The sequence below is a fragment of the Myotis daubentonii genome, chromosome 21, assembly GCF_963259705.1.
Source record: "Myotis daubentonii chromosome 21, mMyoDau2.1, whole genome shotgun sequence".
Lineage (NCBI taxonomy): Eukaryota > Metazoa > Chordata > Mammalia > Chiroptera > Vespertilionidae > Myotis > Myotis daubentonii.
This window is the reverse complement of record NC_081860.1, coordinates 12,213,195-12,239,332: the sequence shown is the minus strand read 5'-3', so window position 1 is coordinate 12,239,332 and position 26,138 is coordinate 12,213,195. Positions and strand designations below refer to the sequence as shown.

The 26,138-nt window shown below is 46.6% G+C and overlaps 1 protein-coding gene across 1 annotated transcript; it reads right to left on the bottom strand.

Annotated features, from left to right (window-relative positions):
* Positions 1 to 1,275: 1,275 nt before the first annotated feature.
* LOC132222734 (glycerol-3-phosphate acyltransferase 3-like) lies at positions 1,276 to 5,633 on the bottom strand. Its single transcript, XM_059677923.1, is given in 3 exon segments — positions 1,276 to 1,730; positions 3,884 to 5,280; positions 5,283 to 5,633. Coding segments are annotated over 2 exon segments (1,308 nt in total). The 5' UTR covers positions 5,560 to 5,633; the 3' UTR covers positions 1,276 to 1,730; positions 3,884 to 4,249.
* Between the last annotated feature and the right edge of the window lie 20,505 nt (positions 5,634 to 26,138).

Sequence of the window (26,138 nt, the reverse complement as noted above, 5' to 3'; positions counted from 1 at the left end):
TTATTTTCCTTGCTACTTCATAACTGTCATGTTGCTACTGTTATGAATCGTCATGTAAATATCTGATATGCAGGATGTATTTTCATTGTTACAAACGGAACATAATTAAAGCATAGTGATGAATCACAAAAACAATATGTAATTATCTATGTGATTTCCGATGGTCTTAGGCGACCCCTGTGAAAGGGTCGTTCGAGCACCAAAGGGGTCGCGACCCACAGGTTGAGAACCGCTGCTCTAAAGCAAAGTCTTTTCCTTCGACTTCGGGACCAGGCGGCCCCCTGTCTGCGATGTATATCAGTCGATACAATTCTATTATATTTACCACAACGTTGCCTTTACCCATTCCCACGGGCCATATCTCATTGTTCTGTGGACAACTGCATGTGGACTGCGCACTGCATTGTCACATAGAGCCCCTGAAAGCGTCTATGTTTCCCGCTTCTGTGTTTCAAAGCACAAGTGACTTCATACTAAGCCGGGGACAGCCTTTCTGTCGGCTTAGCTCAGAGGCAAATCGCCTGGGACCCGCGAAGCCGGACTCCAGCTCCTCCTTAGACCCACGGATCCACGCCTGGCTACGGCATTGCACCCAACCGCTGTGGGATTCCTCGCAATACACGTGCATCCTGTTTCGGAGCCCGCGATTCCTGGTGCCGGTGTGCACTTCTCTTTTTATTCTGTTTTGTTTTGATTGATTGATTTCAGAGAGGAAGGGAGAGGAAGAGAGAGAGAGAAACATCCATGATGAGAGAGAATCATGGATCGGCTGCCCCCTGCACGGCCCCTCCTGGGGATCCAGCTGGCAACCAGGGTGTGTGCCCTTGACCGGAATCGCGCCCAGGACCCTTCAGTCCACAGGCTGACGCTCTGTCCACTGAGCCAAACCGGCCAGGGTTGGTGTTGCAATTCTTGAAATAGAACCCGGATGTTATTTTCAAATTCTTCCTGGGAAATTTGGGCCTTCCCCTAAGGCACCAGGAGAACGTTAGGAAAAGGATTACTAAAAACTGGCCAATACGATCAGGGCCCTTTCCCGGGGTTCGGTCCTGCGGGCCCCATCCCCCACCTGCGGGAGGAATGGCTAACCCAGCCAGGGAGACTCATTCCATTATGAGCCAGCTTTGTGGTCCCGGCCAGAGCGGGACCATCTGGCTTTGCACAGGGTACAAATGTGTGGCTGTACCCCGCGGAATCTCAGCATCAGGCAAGGGGTGTGGGCTGGGGGCCTCTGCCCTTTTGCCGGAAGCCGGTCCATCCTTGCTGCTTGACACTAAATGTGATTTTTGTTGTTATTATAAAAGGCTCCTCCTATTTGAAATGTGTTTGGTTATAGTAGATGGGAGAGGTGCTAGGTGCATATCTTTAGCATACAAACCAGGAAAACTAAAAACGTTATCACCAGTTTCTGGCTAAATGCATTTATTGACAATGTGCCTACATATAAACCCACTCACACAGTAACTTGGACTCACTTCTCTTTGGTAAAGCTCACCAAATGGTATTTCTCTCCAAACACACTAGTAAAAAATATTAACATTGTCATTTGGCTTTCAGGTCAGATGGCCACGGAGTTGTCCTTTCTCCTAAATACTGCCCTCCATTTTTCTTTTCAGGCTTGCAGGAGAACATAGCCCTGATGCTAACCTGACCCCACTGTTTAAGAGACTGAAGGAAGAGGTTAAAAAATGGCATGAGAAAGCTAATCAGGAAAAAAAGAGTTTGGGATACTTTATTTTATTTTATTTTTATTGCTTAAAGTATTACAAAGGGTATTACATATGTGTCCATTCCCCCCCCCCCCCCGCCCTAGACAGTCCCCTAGGCTCCCCTATCCCCCAGTGTCTTATGTCCATTGGTTATGCTTATATGCATGCATACAAGTCCTTCGGTTGATCTCTTACCCCCCTACCTCCTGCCCCCCAACCCTCCCCGGCCTTCCCGCTGCAGTTTGACAATCTGTTTGAGGCAGCTCTGCCTCTGTATCTATTATTGTTCAAAAGTTTATAATGGTCTCTATTATCCATGAATGAGTGAGATCATGTGGTATTTTTCCTTCATTGACTGGCTTATTTCACTTAGCATAATGCTCTCCAGTTCCATCCATGCCATTGCAAATGGTAAGAGTTCCTTCCTTTTTAGAGCAGCATAGTATTCCATCGTGTAGATGTACCACAGTTTTCTAATCCATTCATCTACTGATGGGCACTTAGGCTGTTTCCAGATCTTAGCTATGGTGAATTGTGCTGCTATGAACATAGGGGTGCATATATCCTTTCTGATTGGTGTTTCTGGTTTCTTGGGATATATTCCTAGAAGTGGGATCACAGGGTCAAATGGGAGTTCCATTTTCAGTTTTTTGAGGAAACTCCATACTGTCTTCCATAGTGGCTGCACCAGTCTGCATTCCCACCAGCAGTGCACAAGTGTTCCTTTTTCTCCACATCCTCTCCAGCACGTGTCGTTTGTTGATTTGTTGATGATAGCCAGTCTGACAGGTGTGAGATGGTACCTCATTTTTGTTTTGATTTGCATCTCTCGGATGATTAGTGACTTTGAGCATGTTTTCATATGTCTCTTGGCTTTCTGAATGTCCTCTTTTGAAAGGTGTCTATTTAGGTCCTTTGCCCATTTTTTGATTGGATTGTTTATCTTCCTTTTGTTAAGTTGTATGAGTTCCCTATAAATTTTGGAGATTAGGCCCTTATCAGATATGACATTGGCGAATATGTTTTCTCACACAGTGGGTTTTCTCGTTGTTTTGTTGATGGTTTCTTTTGCTGTGCAGAAGCTTTTTATTTTGATGTAGTCCCATTTGTTCATTTTCTCTTTGGTTTCAAGTGTCCTAGGAGCTGTATCAGTGAAGAAATTGCTTTGGCATATGTCTGAGATTTTGTTGCCTTTGGATTCTTCTAGAATTTTTATGGTTTCCTGTTGTACATTTAAGTCCTTTATCCATTTTGAGTTTATTTTTGTGTATGGTGTAAGTTGATGGTCTAGTTTCATTTTCTTGCACATATCTGTCCAATTTTCCCAACACCATTTATTGAAGAGACTATCTTGGCTCCATTGTATGTTCTTGCCTCCTTTGTCAAATATTAATTGAGCATATTGGTTCGGGCCAATTTCTGGGCTCTCTATTCTATTCCATTGATCTATATGTCTGTTCTTGTGCCAGTACCAGGCAGTTTTGAGAACAGTGGCTTTGTAATACATCTTGATATCTGGTATTGAGATCCCACCTACTTTGTTCTTTTTCAGGGTTGCTGCAGCTATTCGGGGTCTTTTTTTATTCCAGATGAATTTTTGGAGAGTTCGTTCTAGATCTATGAAGTATGCCGTTGGTATTTTAATGGGAAGTGCGTTGAATTTATAGATTGCTTTGGGTAGTATGGACATTTTAATGATGTTGATTCTACCAATCCATGAACACGGTATGTTCTTCCATCTGTTTATGTCTTCCTCTATATCTTTTTTCAACGTCCTGTAGTTTTCTGAGTAGAGGTCTTTTACCTCTTTAGTTAAGTTTATTCCTAGGTAGCTTAATTTTTTTGGTGCGATGGTAAAGGGGATTGTTTTTATAATCTCTCTTTCTGAAAGTTCACTATTGGTGTATAGAAATGCCTCAGATTTCTTGGGGTTAATTTTGTATCCTGCTACATTGCCAAATTCATGTATTAAGTCTAGTAGCTTTTGGATGGAGTCTCTAGGGTTTTGTATGTATAATATCATGTCGTCTGCAAATAAGGACAGTTTTACTTCCTCTTTTCCAATCTGGATGCCTTTTATTTCTTCTTCTTGCCCAATTGCAATGGCTAACACTTCCAGTACTATGTTGAACAGGAGTGGTGAGAGGGGGCATGGGATACTTTTTGAGAATGACCATATCAATGACTCCAAACACAAAGAGTTCCAAAAATGTTTTTCAAGTACTTTTTCCTGTAGAAGTATTCATTCAATGACAGAATCATCGTACAGAAGGCAGAATCTGTTTAAACTCGGTCAACTACCTTACAATCCAGGAGGCTAATGCTCCAACAACAACAAAAGGATACCAAAGGGTTCTGCCTCTGGCATAAAAAGGTAGAGACCATCATCCAGTAGAAAATGTTTACAATAAAAAAACAAACAATAAAAGAAAACAATGCCCCCCCAAACACACACACACACACACACACACACACACACACACACACACTCCATTCTAAGGGCTAGTCTGGGAAGCCAAACTTTATCTCCAGGGTGGCAGTCAGTCGGATTCAGAGTTGAGGGACCCATTGCCAACAATCATCTTGCTGTAGTTCTGCTGCTGCTCTTCCTTAAAAGTGTTCTTCACCTTATCTCTCTTCAACCCACCATCCCAGGGAAGCTCAGTCAGTCCTCCTCGTCTAGCAATAGCAGACTTAACCCTGTTAGCAAACTGGGCTGCATCTTCTCCTTCCTGTCTCGTCATGGGAGGCAAGTACCACACATCACAGACGATGGCCCAGCTGGTCATCACTCGAAGCAGGTAGCTCACCATGTTGTATTTACTACTGTTCCAAAAGGCATCACCAAACCGAGGGTTAGACTTAATTGCAACTGGATATATGGTTCCTCCAATTTCAAAGCTTCCCTTTTTAAACATCATGACGGAAGTATTATTGATGCAAGTTCCTTCAGGAAAGATTAATATGGGTAATTTTTTCTTATCAGCAATGTGTTCTCGTAGTCTCTCAGTAACCAGGTGTCGATCCTTCATATCTGAGCGTTCAAACCAGACATGTGGGCAAGCCTTAACCATAGCTCTCTCAATAATTCCCATCAATCCACCATGAACCTGGCCAACCATAGCATAGCATCCATACGCTGTTAAGATCAAAACATCTATTGGGGAAGTATGGTTGGCAACACAAATGCCTCCCTTCTTGGGTTTGTACTGCCTGTTGTGATAATGAATGGTCCCAGAGAGGGCGTGCACACAGATCCGGCAGCAGGTCAGGTGGACCAGCTCACTTAGCCAGGTTTTTAAACTGCTGTCTGGAAGCTGCCCAACCAGTGTCGTTCCAATAACCAACAAGCTGATCCCAATGAAAGCCAAGGTAACCCTCAGAGGCAATAAGACACAGTAGCGTATTATGACGCCCAGCACCCACACCATGGTGAGCCGCAGACTGATGTACTGGAAATTTATATTGGTCCTTGTGAGGAGATTCCATGACACTAGCTCCTCTGAGGAGAACCTCTGGGTCACTTCATCTTCCACAATGGCTTCCAATCCCTTCTTGGAGAAATAAAAGACAGCTCAAAGTCCCTTCCTCGCAGACCAAAGAGACCTTTTTCCATTGGTGGCTTATCTCTTTGGATAATACCAACAGAAGCTGAGTTTTTAAGAACTGACTCCTTTGGGACTCCTTTTTCAAATTGTAACGTGGCCCACTCGAAAGTTTTCACCAGGATCTTCATGTACATCTCGGAGATGCCCAGAGACACCCCGAAGGCCGAAGGCAGGAGGATGAGGCTGAGCACCAGCGGCAGCCAGGTGAAAAGGATCTTCCCCACCAGCTCTGCGCCCTCCATGGCTGTGCACACCCTTTCGGAAGGGGTCCCGGCGGAGGTCCGAGCGCGACGGCTGTCCCTGTCCCCGGGCACTCCGGCGGAGCCGGCCCCGGAGAATCAGCGCTGCTGCCTCCCGGCACTCACCTCGAGGCCCTTGGGGAGTAAGGATCCCTGCGAGCGTCCAGCACTGCACCACCCCAGCCTCCGTGGGAACTGGCTCCGGGCACCAGATGCTGGGGTCCAACTCCAGCAGGTCCAGGGGTCCCCAAAGAATGTGGATGGAGTCGGCAAAGAAGGAATGACACTGAGACAGCGTTCAGTTGATCAGCAGCCTAGCCAGGATCTCTAGCCAAGGATCTCCAGCCAAGTTCTGGTCTGGATCTCCAGAGAAGTTCTGCTGCTTATTGTCTTGTTACATCTGTATTTATACCAGTTGATTTTAATCCTGTCAATTTCTATTACAAAGGTTAGGGCGTTTCTTATCTCCATTCCAGGGAGTAAAGATTATGTAGCTTAAGCATGATTGTTTGTAGTTAAAGTGATTAACTACCCGCCTGGCACTTAGTTAAGGAGTTTCATCCCCTCCCTGACTTCAGGGAAAAATCCCTACCTGGGGAAACAACCTTTCTCAGAGAGGAGACCTTGGTTAAAACACACAGCGCTAAGGGGAGCAAACATATTAAGAACAGTATGCTATATACGCCAGGTCCCTTGAAACATATGCTGTGCAGATGTTTCTTTCCTGCAGCGACTGTGTCAAGCAGCAAGGATGGACCGGCTTCCGGCACCCTTTGACCTTCCAGCCACCCACCGGTTCCCCCGGAACAACACCCAGAAACACAGGACTGGCTCCCTGAAAAGCATCCCAGCCTTATTTTTTTTCTTTTTTTAAAGACACAACCCTGACCCTGCCTCAGTATGGCCATGGCTACGACTCCCCTCCCGCCCTCACCTCCCCAGGAACTCCTTGCACCCCCTCCCATCCAACTGGGAAGCCGCTACCGCAGAGAAGGAAGAAGAGGAAAAAAAAAAAAGTTGGCAATTTCATTCAAACAAAAGAAGCTTGAAATCTATAAGCACAGCAACTCGGAGGCTTCTGGCAAATAGAATTCTAATTAGTATGTGGCTATTTTTCTTTTAGACAGATGAGCGCTGCCCCCTATTGACTCTCGCAGGCAGGCTGGTGAGGGGGGGAGGCGGGGGGGGGGGGCGGTGGGGGGCGAGCCAGCAAACCTTGCAGATTGCAAATTATATTGCAAACCTTGCCAAGTCCCTGGCTCTTGGCACCAGATTTTTAATGACACCCTGGAAAAGGGAGAGAGGAGCCCTCTGAGACGGGCTCAAAAAATGAAGGGTTTTACACTGCGATCCGCCTTCGCTTGCAGCCCAAATGGCCGAGCGCACACCAGGGCTTTGAAATATTCATAGACGGACGTGAACATGAGGCGATGAGGAAGTGCGTTGGTTGTCTGGTCAATTGACAACTCATTCTGCATATTAACGCAAAGCGATGATCTAATTTTAAAGGGATAGCCCGTCTTTTTTTTTCTTTTTTTCCCCCATGTGACTTTTGATGACTCTGAGACGGAGGGTGAGAGACATCACAGAAAAGTCTAGCAGCCACAGAGAATGCCGGCGCCTTTTGATGTTGACCTGGGACTAACTAGTTCTTTGGTCAAGAATTCCGGGGGCTCGAAAGCTATGCTTTTCTTTCGTGCGATCTCTCTGATGTATCTTGGCTGAGCACTTTGATTTTTCCTCCTCCCCCCACTTTTTTTCCTTTTGCAATGGTAGGGTTTTTATACACAAATAGATCATCACATGGAAGGCCGAATACCATCCTGCTCTGAGCAAACTCATGACCGCTTTTAACTGAAAAATCTCCAACTATATATCCTACTTTTTAAAAAGATGTTTTTATTGATTTCAAAGGAAGGAAGGGAGAGGAGAGAGAGCTAGAAACATCAATGATGAGAGAGAATCATGGATCGGCTGCCTCCTGCAGGCCCCACATTGCGGATCGAGCCCACAACCTGGGCATGTGCCCTGACCGGGAATCGAACCGTGATCTCCTGGTTCATAGGTCGATGCCCAACCATTGAGCCACACCGGCTGGGTTCAAACTCTATATTCTAAAACATTCATCCACAGACTGTTCCACCCATTGACTGGGGAGTGGGGGTCAGGGAGGAGAATCTTTGACTTATTTCTTTGTACAAATTGACTTGGGATTTTATGTCTTCAGAACATCAGAGGTATAGAGAAAGCCTTTTAAGAAATCTAAGAACCGTCTTGACTTGTTCCCTTGAATATCATGCTTCTTAGTTAATATGCTTTTTTTCCTAAGGGGACCAAGAACCTGTCTGGATGCTGGAAAGCAAAGCCCTTTTCCCGTGCAAATGAATGGGAATCATTCAAAAACAAAGTGAGACGATGAAGAACCAAGTGCTGCCCTGGCCGGTGTGGCTCAGTGGATAGAGCATCGGCCTGTGGACTGAAGGGTCCCGGGTTCGATTCCGGTCACGGGCATGTACCTCGGTTGCAGGCTCCTCCTCGGCCTGGGCCCTGGTTGGGGGTGTGTGGGAGGCAACCAATCAATGTGTTTCTCTCACATCGATGCTTCTCTCTGTCTTTCCCTCTCTCTTCCACTCTCCCTAAAAATCAATGGGAAATTATCCTCGAGTGAGGATTACAAAAAAATAAAAATGAAAATAACAAAGTGATAAGCCATGCGCAACACCGTGGCCGGCCCATGAAACATGGAGAAGACATGTATGTTGTGGTCATACTGCTTAGAAGTAGCCAGAGGGTGAGCCTCGAGGTCCAGGTAGCTTGCCCAAGGAGACAAAGTTAAAATCAGTTCCCCCAAGAAAGAACGAGGCATTTTAAAAGATGTTTCTCATGCCGAGGCCGGTTTGGCTCAGTGGATAGAGCATCGGCCTGTGGACTGAAGGGTCCCAGGTTCGATTCCGGTCAAGGGCATGTACCTGGGTTGCGGGCACATCGCCAGTGGGAGATGTGCAGGAGGCAGCTGATCGATGTTTCTCTCTCATCGATGTTTCTAACTCTCTGTTCTCTCTCCCTTCCTCTCTGTAAAAAATAAATAAAATATATTAAAAAAAAAAAAAAAAAAAAAAAAAATAAAAGATGTTTCTCAAGCAGGAATCACGGGCCCAAATAGTCCAGAAAGCATTGGCGGTTGTAATGAAGAAACCAGCATCGGCTGGTCAGGACCTCACCGAGGTTATGAGAATCGGGGATTTTCTTGGGACGATGCAGAGGCCCCACAATGCATTTCTGCCGGGAGCCGGTCCATCCTTGCTGTTTCAAGGGACCTGGCATATATGGCATATGGTTCTTAATATGTTTGCTCACCTTCTTGGCGCTGTGTTTTAACCAAGGTCACCTCTCCGAGAAAGGTTGAATCCCCAGGTAGGGATTTTCCCCTGAACTTAGGGAGGGAATAAAACCCCTCAACTAAGTTCCAGGCGGGTAATTAATCACTTTAACTATGAACAATCATGCTTAAGCTACATAATCTTTACTCCCTGGAATGGAGATAAGAAATGCCCTAACCTTTGGAATAGAGATTGATAGGATTGGAATCAACTGGTACAAATACAGATGCAACAAGACAACAACAGACAGAATTCAGAAGACAGAACCTACACCCAGCCTGGAGACAGAAGAACTTCACTGGAGAGAACATGGCAATAGATCTTGGACTGAACCTGACTATAGAACATGGCAAGAGAACCTGACTAGAACCTGGTGACTGAACCTGGCTGGAGATCTGAAGCAGAACCTCTCTGGAGATCGAGACCAGAACTTGGCTGGAGATCCTGGCTAGGCTGCTGATCAACTGAACGCTGTCTCCGTGTCATTCCTTCTTCGCCGACTCCGTCTACGCCTTTGGGAACCCCTGGACCTGCTGGGGTTGGACCCCGGCATCTGGCGCCCGAACAGGGATCCCTAGGTAAGCCCCACTCTCAGGATGGATAGGACTCCACCATAGGAAGAGGGTGGATAGTCTTCACCGACTCCATCCACACCTTCGGGAACCCCTGGAAAAGGATTCCCCTAGGTAAGCCCCCCCCCCCCCATTGAGAACCCCCACACTCGGGACGGATAGGACTCCACCAGGGTGCTACAGACCCCCCTATAGAGGATAAGTAGGGTAAGAAGGTGGATAATACAGAACTTAGATTGAGAAGATGTGCCTTACTGAGTCCAAAGAAAGAAGACTCTGTATTGATTCTTAGATTGAGAAAATGTGCCATACTGAGTCCAAAGAAAGAAGACTCTGTATTGATTCTTAGATTGAGAAGATGTGCCATACTGAGTCCAAAGAAAGAAGACTCTGTATTGATCTTTAGATTAAGAAGATGTGCCATACTGAGTCTAAAGAAATAAGACTCTGTATTGATCTTTTAACACATATGCTTGCTAGCAGAGGAATTAAGGTTACTCCCAGTCAGACAGAACGTTTTATACAAGAAGTATGTCCATGCTTTTCTGAGGAAGGAAAGGTAAATGTAATGGCATGGGAGAAGGTAGGCCCAAGGAGCCTTATCCTTAACCCCACTGCAGCCTTTCTACCCTGGGAAAGTGCAGGATTGGCAAGCTCTCCCTGGGGTGATAGATCAGGACTCAGGTAATAGCAGAAAGCGCCAATCCTACTCTTAAAATGGATATAAGAGAGCATTTGAGGTTTTTCTTTTTAATGCCTGCTTTTAAAAAATAAAAAAGGGGGAATTTGCCGGGAGCCGGTCCATCCTTGCTGTTTCAAGGGACCTGGCATATATGGCATACGGTTCTTAATATGTTTGCTCACCTTCTTGGCGCTGTGTTTTAACCAAGGTCACCTCTCCGAGAAAGGTTGAATCCCCAGGTAGGGATTTTCCCCTGAACTTAGGGAGGGAATAAAACCCCTCAACTAAGTTCCAGGCGGGTAATTAATCACTTTAACTATGAACAATCATGCTTAAGCTACACAATCTTTACTCCCTGGAATGGAGATAAGAAACGCCCTAACCTTTGTAATAGAGATTGATAGGATTGAATCAACTGGTATAAATACAGATGTAACAAGACAGCAAGAGACAGAACTTAGAACACAGAACTTAGGACACAGGGCTTGGAAGACAGGACCAAGAGAGACAGAGCCTAGACACAGAACCTACACAGAACGTTCTCTAGAGACAGAAGAACTTCGCTGGCGAGAGCATGCCGGAGAATCCTGGACAGGGACTGGCCTCGGAGCCTGGAGGCGGAGCCTGGCAAGAGAGCATGGCAGGGGATCCTGGACTGAACCGGACTACAGAAATTGGCAAGAGAACCTGACTAGAACCTGGTGACCGAACATGGCTGGAGATCTCAGACAGAACCTGGCTGGAGAACCAGCAGAACCTCTCTGGAGGTCCGGACGAGAACTTGGCTGGAGATCCTGGCTGGAGATCCTGGCTAGGCTGCTGATCAACTGAACGCTGTCTCCGTGTCATTCCTTCTTTGCCGACTCCGTCCACACCTTTGGGGACCCCTGGACCCGCTGGGCAGGACCCCAGCACATTTCCACTTCTATTTAGACAGAACACACTTCTAAGCTATCTAGTTTAAAGAAGGGTTGTTTGGGGTTTTTTTGTTATATGTAAACTAACAGTAAACAGTCTATTTAAAGCTCCTAGGAATGGCTCAGAAATGCACGCACAAAAAAAAGATAATTATAAGTGTTTTCCAGTTTACCTGCAAAGCGGTTACTGCTGAAATCTTGTTGTAATGAGATCATTTTGGATAGCAGGGGGTACAGAGTTTTGGGGTGCTTGAAGTTTTTAAGAAAATATGTATTTTATTGATTTTTTTTTTTACAGAGAGGAAGGGAGAGGGCTAGAGAGTTAGAAACATCGATGAGAGAGAAACATTGATCAGCTGCCCCCTGTACTCCCCCCATGGGGATGTGCCCGCAACCAAGGTACATGCCCTTGACCGGAATCGAACCTGGGACCCTTGAGTCCCCAGGCCGACGCTCTATCCACTGAGCCACACCGGCCAGGGCTAGTGTTTGAAGTTTTTGTTGTTGTTAATCCTCACCTGAGAATATTTTTTTCCATTGCTTCTGAGAGAGAGTGGGAGGGAGGGAAGGGAAGGGAAGGGAAGGGAAGGGAAGGGAAGGGAAGGGAAGGGAAGGGAAAGAAATATCGATCTGAGAGAGACACCTCGATTGGTTGCCTCTTGCACGCACCCCGACTGGGCAGTGAGGTGTTTGAGTTTTAGAGAATGGACTTTAAATGCCATCCTGAATAAGGATTCTGCTTGTTTGATCCCTGAGCCATTAAGTCTCCATCTTTCATATCCTTGGAAAGGGAGAGAGAAGACTGGCCAAGGCTTTGGCCTCTGGGGCCAGACACCAACTTTAGGGACTTCTTATATGACGGTGGCAAACGGGAGGGGCACGGGTTGCTTTTAGGAGCGATCCCACCCCTGGCAAGAGGGGCGGTATCTTCGCAACGATGGAAACTTGCTCTCCCTCCTGACAGACCTGCGTTTCAAAGGGAGGAACTCTCTCCATCTCCACCTCCACCCCCAACCTCACATCCTGGCTGTGCTCCCTGCGCAGGTGAAGAGAGGTGACAAGCAATTTCAGCGCCCGGTGGCTGAAAGGAGTTCAAATGACTCCTGAAGTCATATTAACTTGTCAAATTGACCAGTATGTTCTGTCATTGAAACATTAGAATGAATAGCTCCGGACAATAAAATTGTTTCAATTATCCTGCATTATGCTCGAGCCAGGGGAAACGGGGATGCGGGAGGCAGAAGGGGAAGCAGCCACCCACGTGTTCTAGAATGAATTCCACCGGAGACCACTGGAGCCAGCGGTTCCCAGAGTGGGGCACCCGCCCCACAGGGGGGCAATGTGATGTTTCAGGGGGGCAATTCGAGAGTGAGTTATTAACCGTGAATTTTTTTGCATTGCTTCCGGTTCTAGGGGCCTCATAGGCAGCCTGTAAGTATATATGGTGACATAGGTATGCCTTCCAGTTCTCTAGTCTATGTTTTGAAACTTGATGTGCTATTTCTTCATATCACTCCGTGTTGTTATTATTTTCAAACAATTTCTTAGTGATTTCTTCCTCAGTCCTTCCACTGTCCTTTTGTTCTTTTATTTTTCTCTCTCACGGATGCCATGTTCTTTGGAAGGTTGTTTAGACCAAGTTCATGGCCTTTGAGGCTTCCTCCACGTGAATAGGAGCTCACTTTTTTTTAAAAAAAATATATATTTTATTGGTTTTTTTACAGAGAGGAAGGGAGAGGGATAGAGAGTTAGAAACATCGATGAGAGAGAAACATCTATCAGCTGCCTCCTGCACACTCCCTACTGGGGATGTGCCCGCAACCAAGGTACATGCCCTTGGCCGGAATCGAACCTGGGACCCTTGAGTCTGCAGGCCGACGCTCTATCCACTGAGCCAAACCGGTCAGGGCAAGGAGCTCACTTTTTGAATAAAAATTATATGTCACGGGAGGGTGGTGGTGGGGGGGAGTGGGCACATCAGGGTGTTAGAGACGCTTAGATGGGGCGTGGCCAAAGACAGGTTGGGACCCACTGATTTCAATGCATGTCTGTTAGGGGGACATCACAGAAATAAATTCCCATCGAGGGACACGGGCAAGTAAGCCTACAGCCGTCCCCCCCCGGAAGAATGGCACCGTTTTGGGTTGTCATATTGGCTGTGGATAGGAAATAGGAGAAATGAAATTACCCCAAGTTATTAAAGTCACCGTCAATTGGTGCTAATTACACTAATTGGGGATTAATTGAGATTTCTTTTGATAAATAGCAAGGAGGCGAGGCAAAAGGGAGCAATTTTCCCAGCCCAAAAGGAATACAGTTCTGTTCGCCCTTCTGTTAGCACCAGAAGAGGCACCGATCCTTAGCGATGCCCCCCACTTCGTTTCGGTGGCAGCGGAAGCTGCCCACAGGAGGGGAGCCTGGGCCGGGCCTGGATTCCTGCGCTTTTGCAGGCGGCTGCCCAGGAGGAGCCAAACCAGTGGGGTGGGATGGTGCGGGTGTGCTTGCGCGCATGTGTGTGCCTATGTCTATGTGTGTCTGCGCGTGTGCATGCATGTGCATGCTGTGCGTGCGTGCGTGTGTGTGTGTGTGTGTGTGTGTGTGTGTGTGGCATTGCCCAGGCTTCAAGGCTCTGTCTGCCAGGCCACTTGGCCATGGTTATTTTATGCCAAGATTCTGGCTCTCCAACTCAAAGCCATGCTCTGGATGATGGGTTTGTGCTCAAGCCAAGAATCTTAGGGTTGGGCTGCCAGGCAAAGGGCAGGTGGAATAATGGAACAGGGTGTGTGTGTGTGTGGGGGGGGGGCAAGGCCTGGGGGGAGACTGATATTTTTTCTTTTTTTTCATAGCAAAGACCCACCGTGTGTTTGAGAGGTTTATATATCTTTACAATGACCCCTTCTACCCCATCAAGGAAGACGAGAGCCCCCAATAGGAAACAATTATCATAAGAAAATATATTCCTGGTATATACTTAATTTTCTCTCTCCAGAGTTGGAATTGCTGTAGTTTTTAAAAAATGTAGTTTTATTGATTTCAGAGAGGAAGGGAGAGCGGGAGAGAGAGAGAGAGAAACATCAGTGATGAGAGAGAATCATGGATCAGCTGCCCCCTGCACGCCCCCTACTGGGGATTGAGCCCACAACCCAGGCATGTGCCCTTTTTTTAAAAAAAATATATTTTATTGATTTTTTACAGAGAGGAAGGAAGAGGGATAGAGAGTTAGAAACATTGATCAGCTGCCTCCTGCACACCCCCCACTGGGGATATGCCCGCAAGCAAGGTACATGCCCTTGACTGGAATCGAACCCAGGACCCCCTAGTCCGCAGGCCGACGCTCTATCCACTGAGCCAAACCAGTCAGGGCAATAACCAGGCCTGTGCCCTTGACCGGGAATCGCTCCGTGACCTCCTGGTTCATAGGTCGACGCTCAACCACTGAGCCACACCAGCCAGGTGTTTTTTGTTGTTGTTTTTTTTTAACAGGCGGCCTGAATTCTGGCCTCCTCTGGTGTAGCCAAAGTCCACAATCCTTACTATTCTATATGAAGTAAATGATCCTTTTCTAAGTCTGGTCACAGAGCCACTGGATTTGCCTGTATGTATTGAGCACCTGTTATGCAGATGGCACTGTGAGGAGGACCACAAGGGAGAGAGGGAGACGAAGACCGTTCCAAGTTCACGGTCACGTGTGGGAGTGCCTACATGTGGGCAGTGGCGCATTTGATCCCCGTGGAACATAGATGTGATTTCCCGCCTTCCCACCCGTACTGGTGAGAAATCCCCTCGTCCTATAGTCCCCCTTCCTTGTTTTTCTATCACTCGAGTGTAACGGAAGGCGTTCTGACTACCCAACGAGCCACTTTCTTCCGAGGTGAAACCAAGAAGTGACGGTGCGTGCCAGGGGCTGCCTCTCGCTGTGGTTTCGTATCTGTGTCGCGGCAAGCATGACCGCCTATAAATGCCAACTGCCGGGTTAAAAACCCACGGTCACACTGTAGACCCCACCCTCAAAGTCACAGAAATGTCTTAAAATACCTCGGTCTCTGTGCCCATTCATTTGGGAGTGCTTTCCCAAACAAATCCATGCCTCTACGTGATGCACGATTAAAACACACACATGCCCTGGCCGGTTTGGCTCAGTGGATAGAGCGTCGGCCTGCGGACTCAAGGGTCCCGGGTTCGATTCCGGTCAAGGGCATGTACCTTGGTTGCGGGCACATCCCCAGTAGGAGATGTGCAGGAGGCAGCTGATCGATGTTTCTCGCTCATGGATGTTTCTAACTCTCTATCCTTCTCCCTTCCTCTCTGTAAAAAATCCAATAAAATATTTAAAAAATAAATAAAAATACACACACACACACACACACACACACACACACACTTGCAATGATGCGCTGGCTAGGATGCTTGCAATCGCATCTCACGGCGATTCTGGGGCAGGAGGGACCGCAGCCCGCCCTTCCCTAACCACCGGCTTCATACGGTGAATTCAAAAGGGAGCGCTGGGGGTTAGCGGCTCCAGCTGAAAGGGAAAATCTGACACAGCAGTGCCTTCGCTTTTGTCTCCGGCCTTCTCCCGGAGATGAGAGAGCCTGCGGTGGGTGGCCGACCTGCATCCCACCTCCCAATTCTGCTGATCACCTGCGGGTGACACTCCGCAATTACCTCTTTAAAATGCCAATTAACCCGTTCAGCGCTGGCTGGCACGCCGTGAGCTGTCAGGAACAGCCATTTTGCACACGATAGCTGGAGAGTGAGAAACTCAGGCATGTGCACGCACACACACGCATGCATGCTTACACATATACATGCACGCACATGCACGCACACACGTGGAGGGAGGGGCAGGTGGGAAGCGGGGGTGGGGGGTGGGGGGGTGGCAGCCAAGGTCTTGGTTGCCTGTAGCAGGCCCGGCGAGCATCACCGTGGTTCTTCACGTCTCGTGGGAATTTAATAATTTCTCCCCATTGATAAAAATCAAGACTAAGCAGATGCGGTGGGATGCCTATGCCATTGAGAGGTAGAATGAGGACACAAACATCCAGATAGTATTCACGAGGAAAAAAGCAGCAACTGAGATTGGGCAAAAGGCCCCCCCCTTTTTTCCACTGTATCGAACCAGCTTGCAAAGCGAAGGCGAGTTAAATGGGACCATATCATTTCGGCGGTAAGAGTGAGTGCTCGGTCGGAAGAAAGGAGTGTTGATTTAAGCTCAGTATGTTCTACGTGGAGGCAATGAGTAAGGTTATTGCTCACTGCTCATGGCATCTTCTGCTTCCAGCTTGGAACCCTTCCCAGCACAGCACTTTTTTGTTGTTGTTAATCCTCACCTGAGGATATTTTTCCATTGGTTCTTAGGGAGAGAGGAAGAGAGAGGGAAAGACAGAGAGAAACATCGATGTGAGAGAAACACATCAACTGTTGCCTCCTGCACGAGCCCTGACCAGGGCCCGGGCCGGGAAGGAGCCTGCAACCCAGGTATGTGCCCTTGACCGGAATGGAACCCTGGACCCTTTGGTCCACAGGCCGATGCTCTATCCACTGAGCCCAAAGGTCTAGGGCCTTCCCAACACTTTCTTGTGTCGTCTTACAGGGGTGCAGCGGGCAGGAGAGGGAGTGTTTATTTCGGGGGTGAAGAAGGAAAGGAGGGGAGTCCTCCCAGCCTGGGGCCTCAAGGCCTGAGGGGCGGGCCCTTCCCAGGAGACCTTGCAGTCCAGGTGTGGGTGTGTGATCCGGGGTTGGAGGTCACTGCATGGTTGCCTGGAATTCCGGCCTTTGGTTGTCACCAGTCAAAACTCACAAGACTTTGGACTGACTTGCTAAAGAGATGGAGAAAGAACTGCTCTAGAGGGGCAGGCCTCTCCCACGCAACCAGGCTCCTCCCTCTGCCAAGTGTGCTCAAATGTGCAAAGGTGTGCACCGGAGCCCATGTGTGCAGTGAGCTCACTGCACAGGTGTGCACAGGTGTGCACTGGAGCCCAGGTGTGCAGTGAGCTCATTGCACAGGTGTACACATATGTGCAAACGTATGCACAGGAGCCCAGGCGTGCAGTGAGCTCATTGCACAGGTGTGCACAGGAGCCCAGGCGTGCAGTGAGCTCATTGCACAGGTGTGCACAGGAGCCCAGGTGTGCAGTGAGCTCATTGCACAGGTGTGCACAGGAGCCCAGGCGTGCAGTGAGCTCATTGCACAGGTGTGCACAGGAGCCCAGGTGTGCAGTGAGCTCATTGCACAGGTGTGCACAGGAGCCCAGGTGTGCAGTGAGCTCATTGCACAGGTGTGCACAGGAGCCCAGGTGTGCAGTGAGCTCATTGCACAGGTGTGCACAGGAGCCCAGGTGTGCAGTGAGCTCATTGCATAGGTGTGCACAGGAGCCCAGGCGTGCAGTGAGCTCATTGCATAGGTGTGCACAGGAGCCCAGGTGTGCAGTGAGCTCATTGCACAGGTGTGCACTGGAGCCCAGGTGTGCAGTGAGCTCATTGCACAGGTGTGCACTGGAGCCCAGGTGTGCAGTGAGCTCATTGCACAGATGTGCACAGGAGCCCAGGTGTGCAGTGAGCTCATTGCACAGGTGTGCACAGGAGCCCAGGCGTGCAGTGAGCTCATTGCACAGATGTGCACAGGAGCCCAGGTGTGCAGTGAGCTCATTGCACAGGTGTGCACAGGAGCCCAGGTGTGCAGTGAGCTCATTGCACAGGTGTGCACAGGAGCCCAGGTGTGCAGTGAGCTCATTGCACAGGTGTGCACAGGAGCCCAGGTGTGCAGTGAGCTCATTGCATAGGTGTGCACAGGAGCCCAGGCATGCAGTGAGCTCATTGCATAGGTGTGCACAGGAGCCCAGGTGTGCAGTGAGCTCATTGCACAGGTGTGCACTGGAGCCCAGGTGTGCAGTGAGCTCATTGCACAGGTGTGCACTGGAGCCCAGGTGTGCAGTGAGCTCATTGCACAGGTGTGCACAGGAGCCCAGGTGTGCAGTGAGCTCATTGCAGTGGGCATTTTTCAAAACCCAGAAGTTGCCTCTGTGGGATAAGATGACCTCGGCCAACGGTAGGAATGAACTTCAGACAGTTCCTGGTTTCACTGGCCCTGTAGCTGAGCAGCCAGCCCCAGTCCGCGGGCACGACAAGAACAACCGTGAGGGAAGGGCAGAGAAGGAATTCTAATTCAAGGTCCAATGGAAACATCCAGGATCCAGCCGGTTTGTAAAACCCAAGAGAGTGCACTTAGCATTAACAGGGAAAAGAGAGAAGGAAGGAGAAATAATGAACTCTAAGAAGGTCACAGTAAAGCTTCCGTGAATGGTCTAAACAGTGGTTCTCAACCTTCCTAAAGCTGCGACCCTTTAATACAGTTCCTCATGTTGGGGTGACCTCCAACCATAAAATTATTTTCATTGCTACTTCATAACTGTAATTTTACTACTGTTATGAATCGTAATGTAGATATCTGATATGCAGGATGTATTTAGGCAACTCCTGTGAAAGGGTCGTTTGACCCTCAAAGGGGTCGCGACCCACAGGTTGAGAACCGCTGGTTAGTCTGATATCTAATGGGGATTTAGAACTGAGAACACCTTGGGTTTGGGGTTCTTCCTCATATTTCCATGTTGTACACAGAAAGGGGAAGAAAAAGTTGTGACTCACAATGCCCCCACCTCCTCTAAGGAATAAAATGGCCCTGGCCTGTGTGGGTCAGTGGATAGAGCGTTGGCCTGCAGACCAAAGGGTCCTGGGTTCCATTCTGGTCAAGGACACGTATCTTGGTTGCAGGCTCCTCCCCGGCCTGGGCCCTGGTCGGGGCACATGCAGGAGGCAACCAAGCAATGTGTTTCTCTCACATCGATGCTTCTCTCTGTCTTTCCTTCTCTCTACCACTCTGTCTGGAAATCAGACAGATATTTTTCCAAGGAAAAATATCCTTGGATGAGGGTGTTGTTTTTTTTTAAAAAAAGGAATAAAATCCATGAAAACAGCAGCTAGAGAAACCTTGTGGAAACATTGGTGGGTTTTTAAAAAGTGACTCCTCTTCCAACATATACCCGGGGTGTGGCCGGACTGTTTTATAGGCGACGATGTGTCGCATTCTTTGTATCAACCGGGGAGAAAAATTACAACGCACATCTGGGCGCGGAAGCACCTGCAGTTGCGCCAGATGTTCCGTGGACAGTTGGAGTGCCGGCAGTTGACATGTTTAGGGGGACGTGTCATAGTGGAGGCAGGCGACAGGGGTTGGCGGCTCTTAGGTTGTCAGTAACACAAATGAGATTGTGAAGGACATGGTAACGTATTTTAAATGTTACTTAGCACATTGTGAAGGTTACATAATACAGCAAAGGTGAACTGGGGTTCAGTTTGTTAACAAAACAATCAAGTCAACTTTACTAAATCTGCACCGATAGATGTATAAAGTGTCTATCTATCTTTTAAAAAATAGATTTTTATTGATTTCAGAGAGGAAGGGAGAGGAAGAGAGAGATGGAGACATTAATGATGAGAGAGAATCATGGATCGGCTGCCTCCTGCACGCCCCACACTGGGGACGGAGCCCACAACCCGGGCATGTGCCCTGACCAGGATTCAAACCCTGACCTCCTGGTTCATAGGTTGATGCTCAACCACTGAGCCACACCGGCCAGGCTATCTCTCTATCTTTTTTCCTATTTTATTAAAAGACCTAGGAACACAATACATGCTCTACATAAACATACTTAGGAGGGGTAAAAATTCATTTTCAAGTGAGTCGCCTGTTCATGAACACATAATTGCACAAAATTAGCTCACACTACACAAACTTCTTAAGAAACAGAGTTTAGTGGGCAATCCCCACAATGTCTTCCTGGTGGACTTTCATCTATTATTTTCCAGAAAAGATAGAGGTGGCACAGTGCATGACCCAAAATGCAAATACCACCGAAAGAACATAATGAAAAGAATTTGAGCGACTCTCGCCGGAGGACGTATCTGGGATGTGCATGCTTTCTGATCTTAAACGACGGAGTAACAGTGCTATTTTCTTCATTTTTATGGCAAAAGATCCACAGGAGGCCTTTGAAAGACAGTTTCTCGGGCACGCAAGACATTTACAGAATGATGTGAATGTGAATGTCTCTCTCCTCTGCCAGCCCCGCGGACATCAGCGGTGCCTGCCCGGCGCTGTAGATGCAGACTCCACCAGTGGATGGATATTTACTCCGGGAGACCCGAGCCGTGGCCTTTCATTTTCTGAGGACTGGTACCTACTCTCGGCGCAGCCATGGGACAAAGGACTCCTCGTGCCTCTAAAGCCTGAACTGCGAGCCCAGCCTTTGCGAGCCACCTAAGCGATTAGAATAATGGGGGGCGGGGGGCGGGGAAGGGAGGAAAGAAAAAAGATAAAATACAAATTTCACTCAGCTCTGTGCTGGATTACTTCCTCGCGCCCTCGCCTTTATTGAGTGATTTGGAGTTTCATTAGGATTCAGGATTCCTGTGGAAGAAGAATCCACGGCTTGTCTTTCAAGGGGTTGCCGCCTGACCCATCAAAATGAAAAGGCTCAGCGCGCTGTGACAGGTCCCCAAGCAGCCCTGAGTGACAGCTTCATTTCAAGGAGTTCTCAGATGAGGGTTGCATCGAGGGGGGAGAGATGGTGCTGGGGACAGTTTGTTCCTTAAAAGTGACAGTCAGGTCGGTGGCTCCCAGACCAGGAGCTGAGGCACAAAAGGAGACTTGGGCATCTCCAAATTCATAGTGAACGTCTCACGAATATTTCCTGCCCACCAGGTTTCCTTTCAGATGGCGAATTCTTACCCATAGATAGCTTTTTATTACTGATGTGGGGAGAAAATAAAAAAATAAAAGAGAGAGAGAGATGAGTGATTGTAAGGAGGCTAAAGCCAAAGGTATGTCACTCGACAATTTTTCCCCCCCAAAAGGAATCGGGATTGAAGTAGGGCGGCCTCCCAACAAACACCACGGCAGAAATCTCATCAGACAACGATGAAGCGAAATCAATCCTTGCAAAAGAAACGTCTCAGCTCTTTTTCCTTGGATAGGATCAGATTGGAACCACAATAATCATGAAAAAGAAAAACAAAACAAAACGCATGAATGGTCCCTTGTCACTGTGCGTTCACTGTCCTGGGGTGAATTTTGGGGCATCTTTTCTGGAAATAAGATGCCTAATAATTCGAAGGGGCTACCTACCCCTTGGTGGGTGGAAAGGGCTCAGATTTGTCTATTTCCAGGGCAGCCACGCTTCCCGCCTCCTGGTGCCCCCGCCACTAATGAAAGGAGCTTAGAAGAAGCAGACAATAGACCGAACTCAGCTGCCCCCTCCGGCATTTTTCTCATGGTGCTATCCATTTGGAGTTTTCAGCTCAGGAACAGCCCTATCCTGCATCAGGGGAAAAAAAATCACAAAAAAACGTACGCATACTCTCTTAACATCACACTCGTCATTTTAAAGACTCTTTAAAAAAGCATACGAAAGAATTTCTACGGTAGGCAAATAGGGAACTCTCTTCTTCAAATGCATCCAAAATTCATCCATCGTATTTCTTATATTTCAAGAAGAAGAGTATTTCCCCGAGTCACAGAATAAAACCACAGCTCAGCACTGCTCTTAAGGTGCATCTGATGTAGTTATTAATCTTATTATTTTTTTTTAATCTCACCCAAGGATATTTTTCCATTGATTTTTAGAGAGAGTGGAAGAGAGAGCGAAAGACAGAGAGAAATATGGATATGAGAGAAACATCTATTGTTTGCCTCTTGCATGAGCCCTGACCAGGACCCCAGGGACGTGCCCTTGACTGGAATCAAACCCAGGACCCTTCAGTCCGTAGCCTGATGCTCTATCCACTGAGCCAAACCGGCTAGGGCTGTTGTAGTTATTTTTAATGGGGCAATAGAGCCTAGACCAGCATAAATCTATTGGTTTGCCAAAGTGCATGTTAGCGATAATGTTAGCAAACTTCATCCTATGTATTTTTTTTTTACAGTTTTCTTGTGTTTTATATTTTTCTTCAATAAATGTGTGGGTCCTACAAAAATAAGAGAAATATATCTTTGATATGGGAAAAGGAAAATCTTAAAAAGCCACATACATTTTGAACCAATCATGCTATTTAGGCGTCCTGGGATTTTAAGAAATTTCATTTGTGTGTAACATGTGTGTCAATAAAATGCAGCGTGTATTTTGCAAACATTCATTAGTGCTGAAGTTTTTATTCCATGTTGCCAATAAGAGTGAATTCCCAACTTTTAGTTTTCTTTGGATTCTTTTATCTCGGGGCCCTACAATTTTTGTGGCCTCAGAGCAAGTACTAACCAGCCAAGTGAAACAGCGAATAAAAATCTTATTTAAGTAAATCCGACAAAATGCAACTAAATCATTGGTGAAGTAAATTTGTTTCAAACATCTGGGTATTTCTGTATCAAAGGCTGAGTATTGTATTCTGATTTATTGAGAAACACAGCTGAATTCTCACCTTCATCTATGTTTGGTTCTTTTGAAAATAATATATTTTTATTTATTTCACAGAGGAAGGGGGAGGGAGAGACAGATAAAAACATCAGTGATGAGCCACCTAAGGGATTAGAATAATGGTTTTTTTTTTCCATAGCAAAGACCCTTTAAGAGAGAGAATAATTGATTAGTTGCCTCCTGCATGCCCCCTACTGGGGATTGAACCTGCAACCTGGGCATGTGCCCTTGACGGGAATCGAACCCGAGACCCTCAGTCCGCAGGCTGATGCTCTAGCCACTGAGCCAAACTAGCGAGGGTTCTTAAAGGTTACCCATACCTCTGCCATACGCCAATAGGAATGGGATAAGGCATGCTAGGGAGTTTCTTGCTTGACTTTAATACTTTCAATTTCGTTCCATTCATTCAACAACAATTTACCGAGCACTTGCTGTAACCATGTTGGACACCCAAGAACCAGCAGGCCATATTGCTCAGTAGAAGTTCACTATTCATTGCTCAGGCCTGTTTTCTCTTCCCATGGGAAACGCTCCCGTAGGAAATGATTATTTATTTTTCCTTACTCCTCAATTCCTAGCAAGAAGGACTCCAGCAGGGAGGGACCAGGTTAGATTCTAGGTTATTATGGTGTTGTTTTACCCTTCCTGGAGGAATCCTTAGTACAGTGTAAGTTCTGTTAGGATGAGAGTTTTGGTGGTGGGGGGCTCACAGGTAAGGAGGGAACAGCAGGTCCGAGGTGGAGCTTGGGAAGAGGACACGGAAGTAAAGAGAGGTTCTACGAGGGAAAAAACAGAAAGATGAGCCAGCCATGTTGGGGAAGTTTCAACATGTATCCTCCTAAAAAAACACACGCTGCTCGTTCGAAATCTACTCGTATTTTCCCTTGAAAATTGAGCTCCTTGTGAATTAAAACAACACACAGAAATGTACAGATTCCTTCCCACATCACTGCAATTACCACCGTTAACAGGGGTGGTACGCCCTTTCAGACTCATTGTTGTATGCGTGTACATGTATGCGTGTGCCTATAACACATAACCATATATGACAAAATCTCAGTTATTTTAACACTAAATCTGCACCTAAAGATTTATAAAGTATCTATCTATCTTTTAAAAAATAGATTTTTATTGATTTCAGAGAGGAAGGGAGAGATGGAAACATTAATGATGAGAGAGAATCATGGATTCATCTATCTCTATTCCCCTATGGAATAATACATTCCAGACATATTTATATGAATAGAATATTATATATGCCTATGGGAACAGAGATAGATGAAGAGGTAGATATTCTTGGAAAACTGTACCAACTTTTTTTTTTTTAATGCTTTACAAATTTTATTAAGACTCTAAGCCAGGGGTGGGCAAACTTTTTGACTCGAGGGCCACAATGGGTTCTTAAACTGGACCGGAGGGCCGGAACAAAAGCATGGATGGAGTGTTTGTGTGAACTAATATAAATTCAAAGTAAACATCATCACATAAAAGGGTACGGTCTTTTTTCTTTTTTTAGTTTTATTCATTTCAAACGGGCCGGATCCGGCCCGCGGGCTGTAGTTTGCCCACGGCTGCTCTAAGCCTTTGGATTGAAGATCAATGAACCCCAAACAGAATAAACATTGAGTTCAAACCACATTAAACCAATCGCTATATTGTTTAAGATTAGATACATATATGGTAAAAGCAAAGGCAAACATATGTAATGCTTTCAACAATAAAGAATTATTTTTTTTTTAAAAAAAAGCAAAGGCAAAATTAACCAAAATTCAGGATAGAGGTTATCTCTATGGAGGATGGGGGGGGGGATGTGGTTAGAGAGGGGATGCTTAAAGGCTTCAAACATATTATTTAGTATCTACTTTTTCTCAAGTGACATAAAAGGGTAGGTAAGTTTCACTGTACCAACTTTTTAATGGTTGCGTGACATCCTGCACATTGCACTCAGCCTGGTTCCAAAAGTTGGTCTGAATAAAACAGCACATAGCACGCAAACACACCCTTAAATATGTTTGCTCATCCCTCCCTCTGATTATTCCATGGGGATGAATTTTACAAGTGGAATTCCTGGGTCACACGGGGTCAGAGTGTTCTCTGGAAAAAACATAACCATCTACCCGTTGACCGGCCGTGTCTTAAAGAGCCCGTGGTTCTGTGTCCTTTGCCAAAAGGATGCTCTCATGGTTTGAACCTTCACATTTGAACACGTGCAACGTGGATCGCATGTTTTCTACAACTTGCATGTCTTTCCTGAATGATGAGGCTCAGAGCTTCTTTTAAAAAATTGTTACTGGCATTTTAATTTCTGTGTGCGTGCGTGCGTGCGTGTGCGTGCGTGTGTGTGTGTATGATTTGTCTTTTATCCCGTTCATATGAGTCTTTTGTATAGATCTTATATTCATGGACTAGTTTCCACAATTTTCTAAAGCAGCGGTTCTCAACCTGTGGGTTGCGACCCCTTTGGGGGTCGAACAATCCTTTCACAGGGGTCGCCTAAGACTATCCTGCCTATTAGATATTTATATGACGATTCATAGTAGTAGCAACCTTAGAATTATGAAGTAGCCACGAAAATAATTTTATGGTTGGGTCACAACATGAGGAACTGTATTTAAAGGGCCAGAAGGTTGAGAACGACTGGAATACGAAGTTTTGGGCCAGATAATCAATGCTCTGGTTTTCATTTCTTCACTGCCTTTCAAAGCGAATTTCTTAATTTTCCTCTTTATTTTTCATTTGTCACTCTGGCAAGATCTTTATTTCACTTCACCTTCCGGCGTTTGAATAAAAGTCGGTTACGGAATTGAATGTGGAGAAACGATTTCAGGATGTTGGTGTCATTCCAGTCCCCTCTGCAGCACAGACAGGCACATGGCTGTGTGAGTTTTTTGATTAGTTTACCCATTTGACAATCCGGGGCCCGCTAGCCTATATGATCAATATTTATTCAGTAAAAGGTGAATAAAAATGGGGTGCCAACTGCCTCTTAACAGATTCTCAGAGAAACAGGTCACGATTGTAGAGTTCTGAGCGATTATTTTAAGGCTGGGACGATTTAGAGAAAACGAAACTGAAGTTGGGTGGCCATTCTGTCAGGGATAGGCCTATAGTGGCCCAAACTCCGATACGATCCGAAAACCCCTAATTGGTCACATAAAAGATTGCTTACAAAGGAATCTGGTCCGATTTTTCTCTTAGCTCCTATGCAGCCCGTGAGAATAAAATGAGAAGATCTTAATCATTTGAATTAAAGTCGCCGGGGAAAAAAAAAAACCCACACAAAACCCACGATGACAATAAATCGCTCAAATGATTCCCAACCGTGGGGCGACCTTCGAGGCCAGACACTCATTCTCGAAGACCTTTTGAAAAGCGAAACAGAGGATGATTGAAACCACCCGAGTCCCTCCTGTCTTGAGCTTTCGCAGGCCTGAATGCTCCTTGGAAAATCCCCGAGAAAAAAAAAAGGCTGATAATGACTATATTAATATGACATTTCAACAGACGACACCATGCAAACTAAGGTTAAAAAAAAAAAAAAAAAAAAAGGGAGAGAGAGAGAGAGA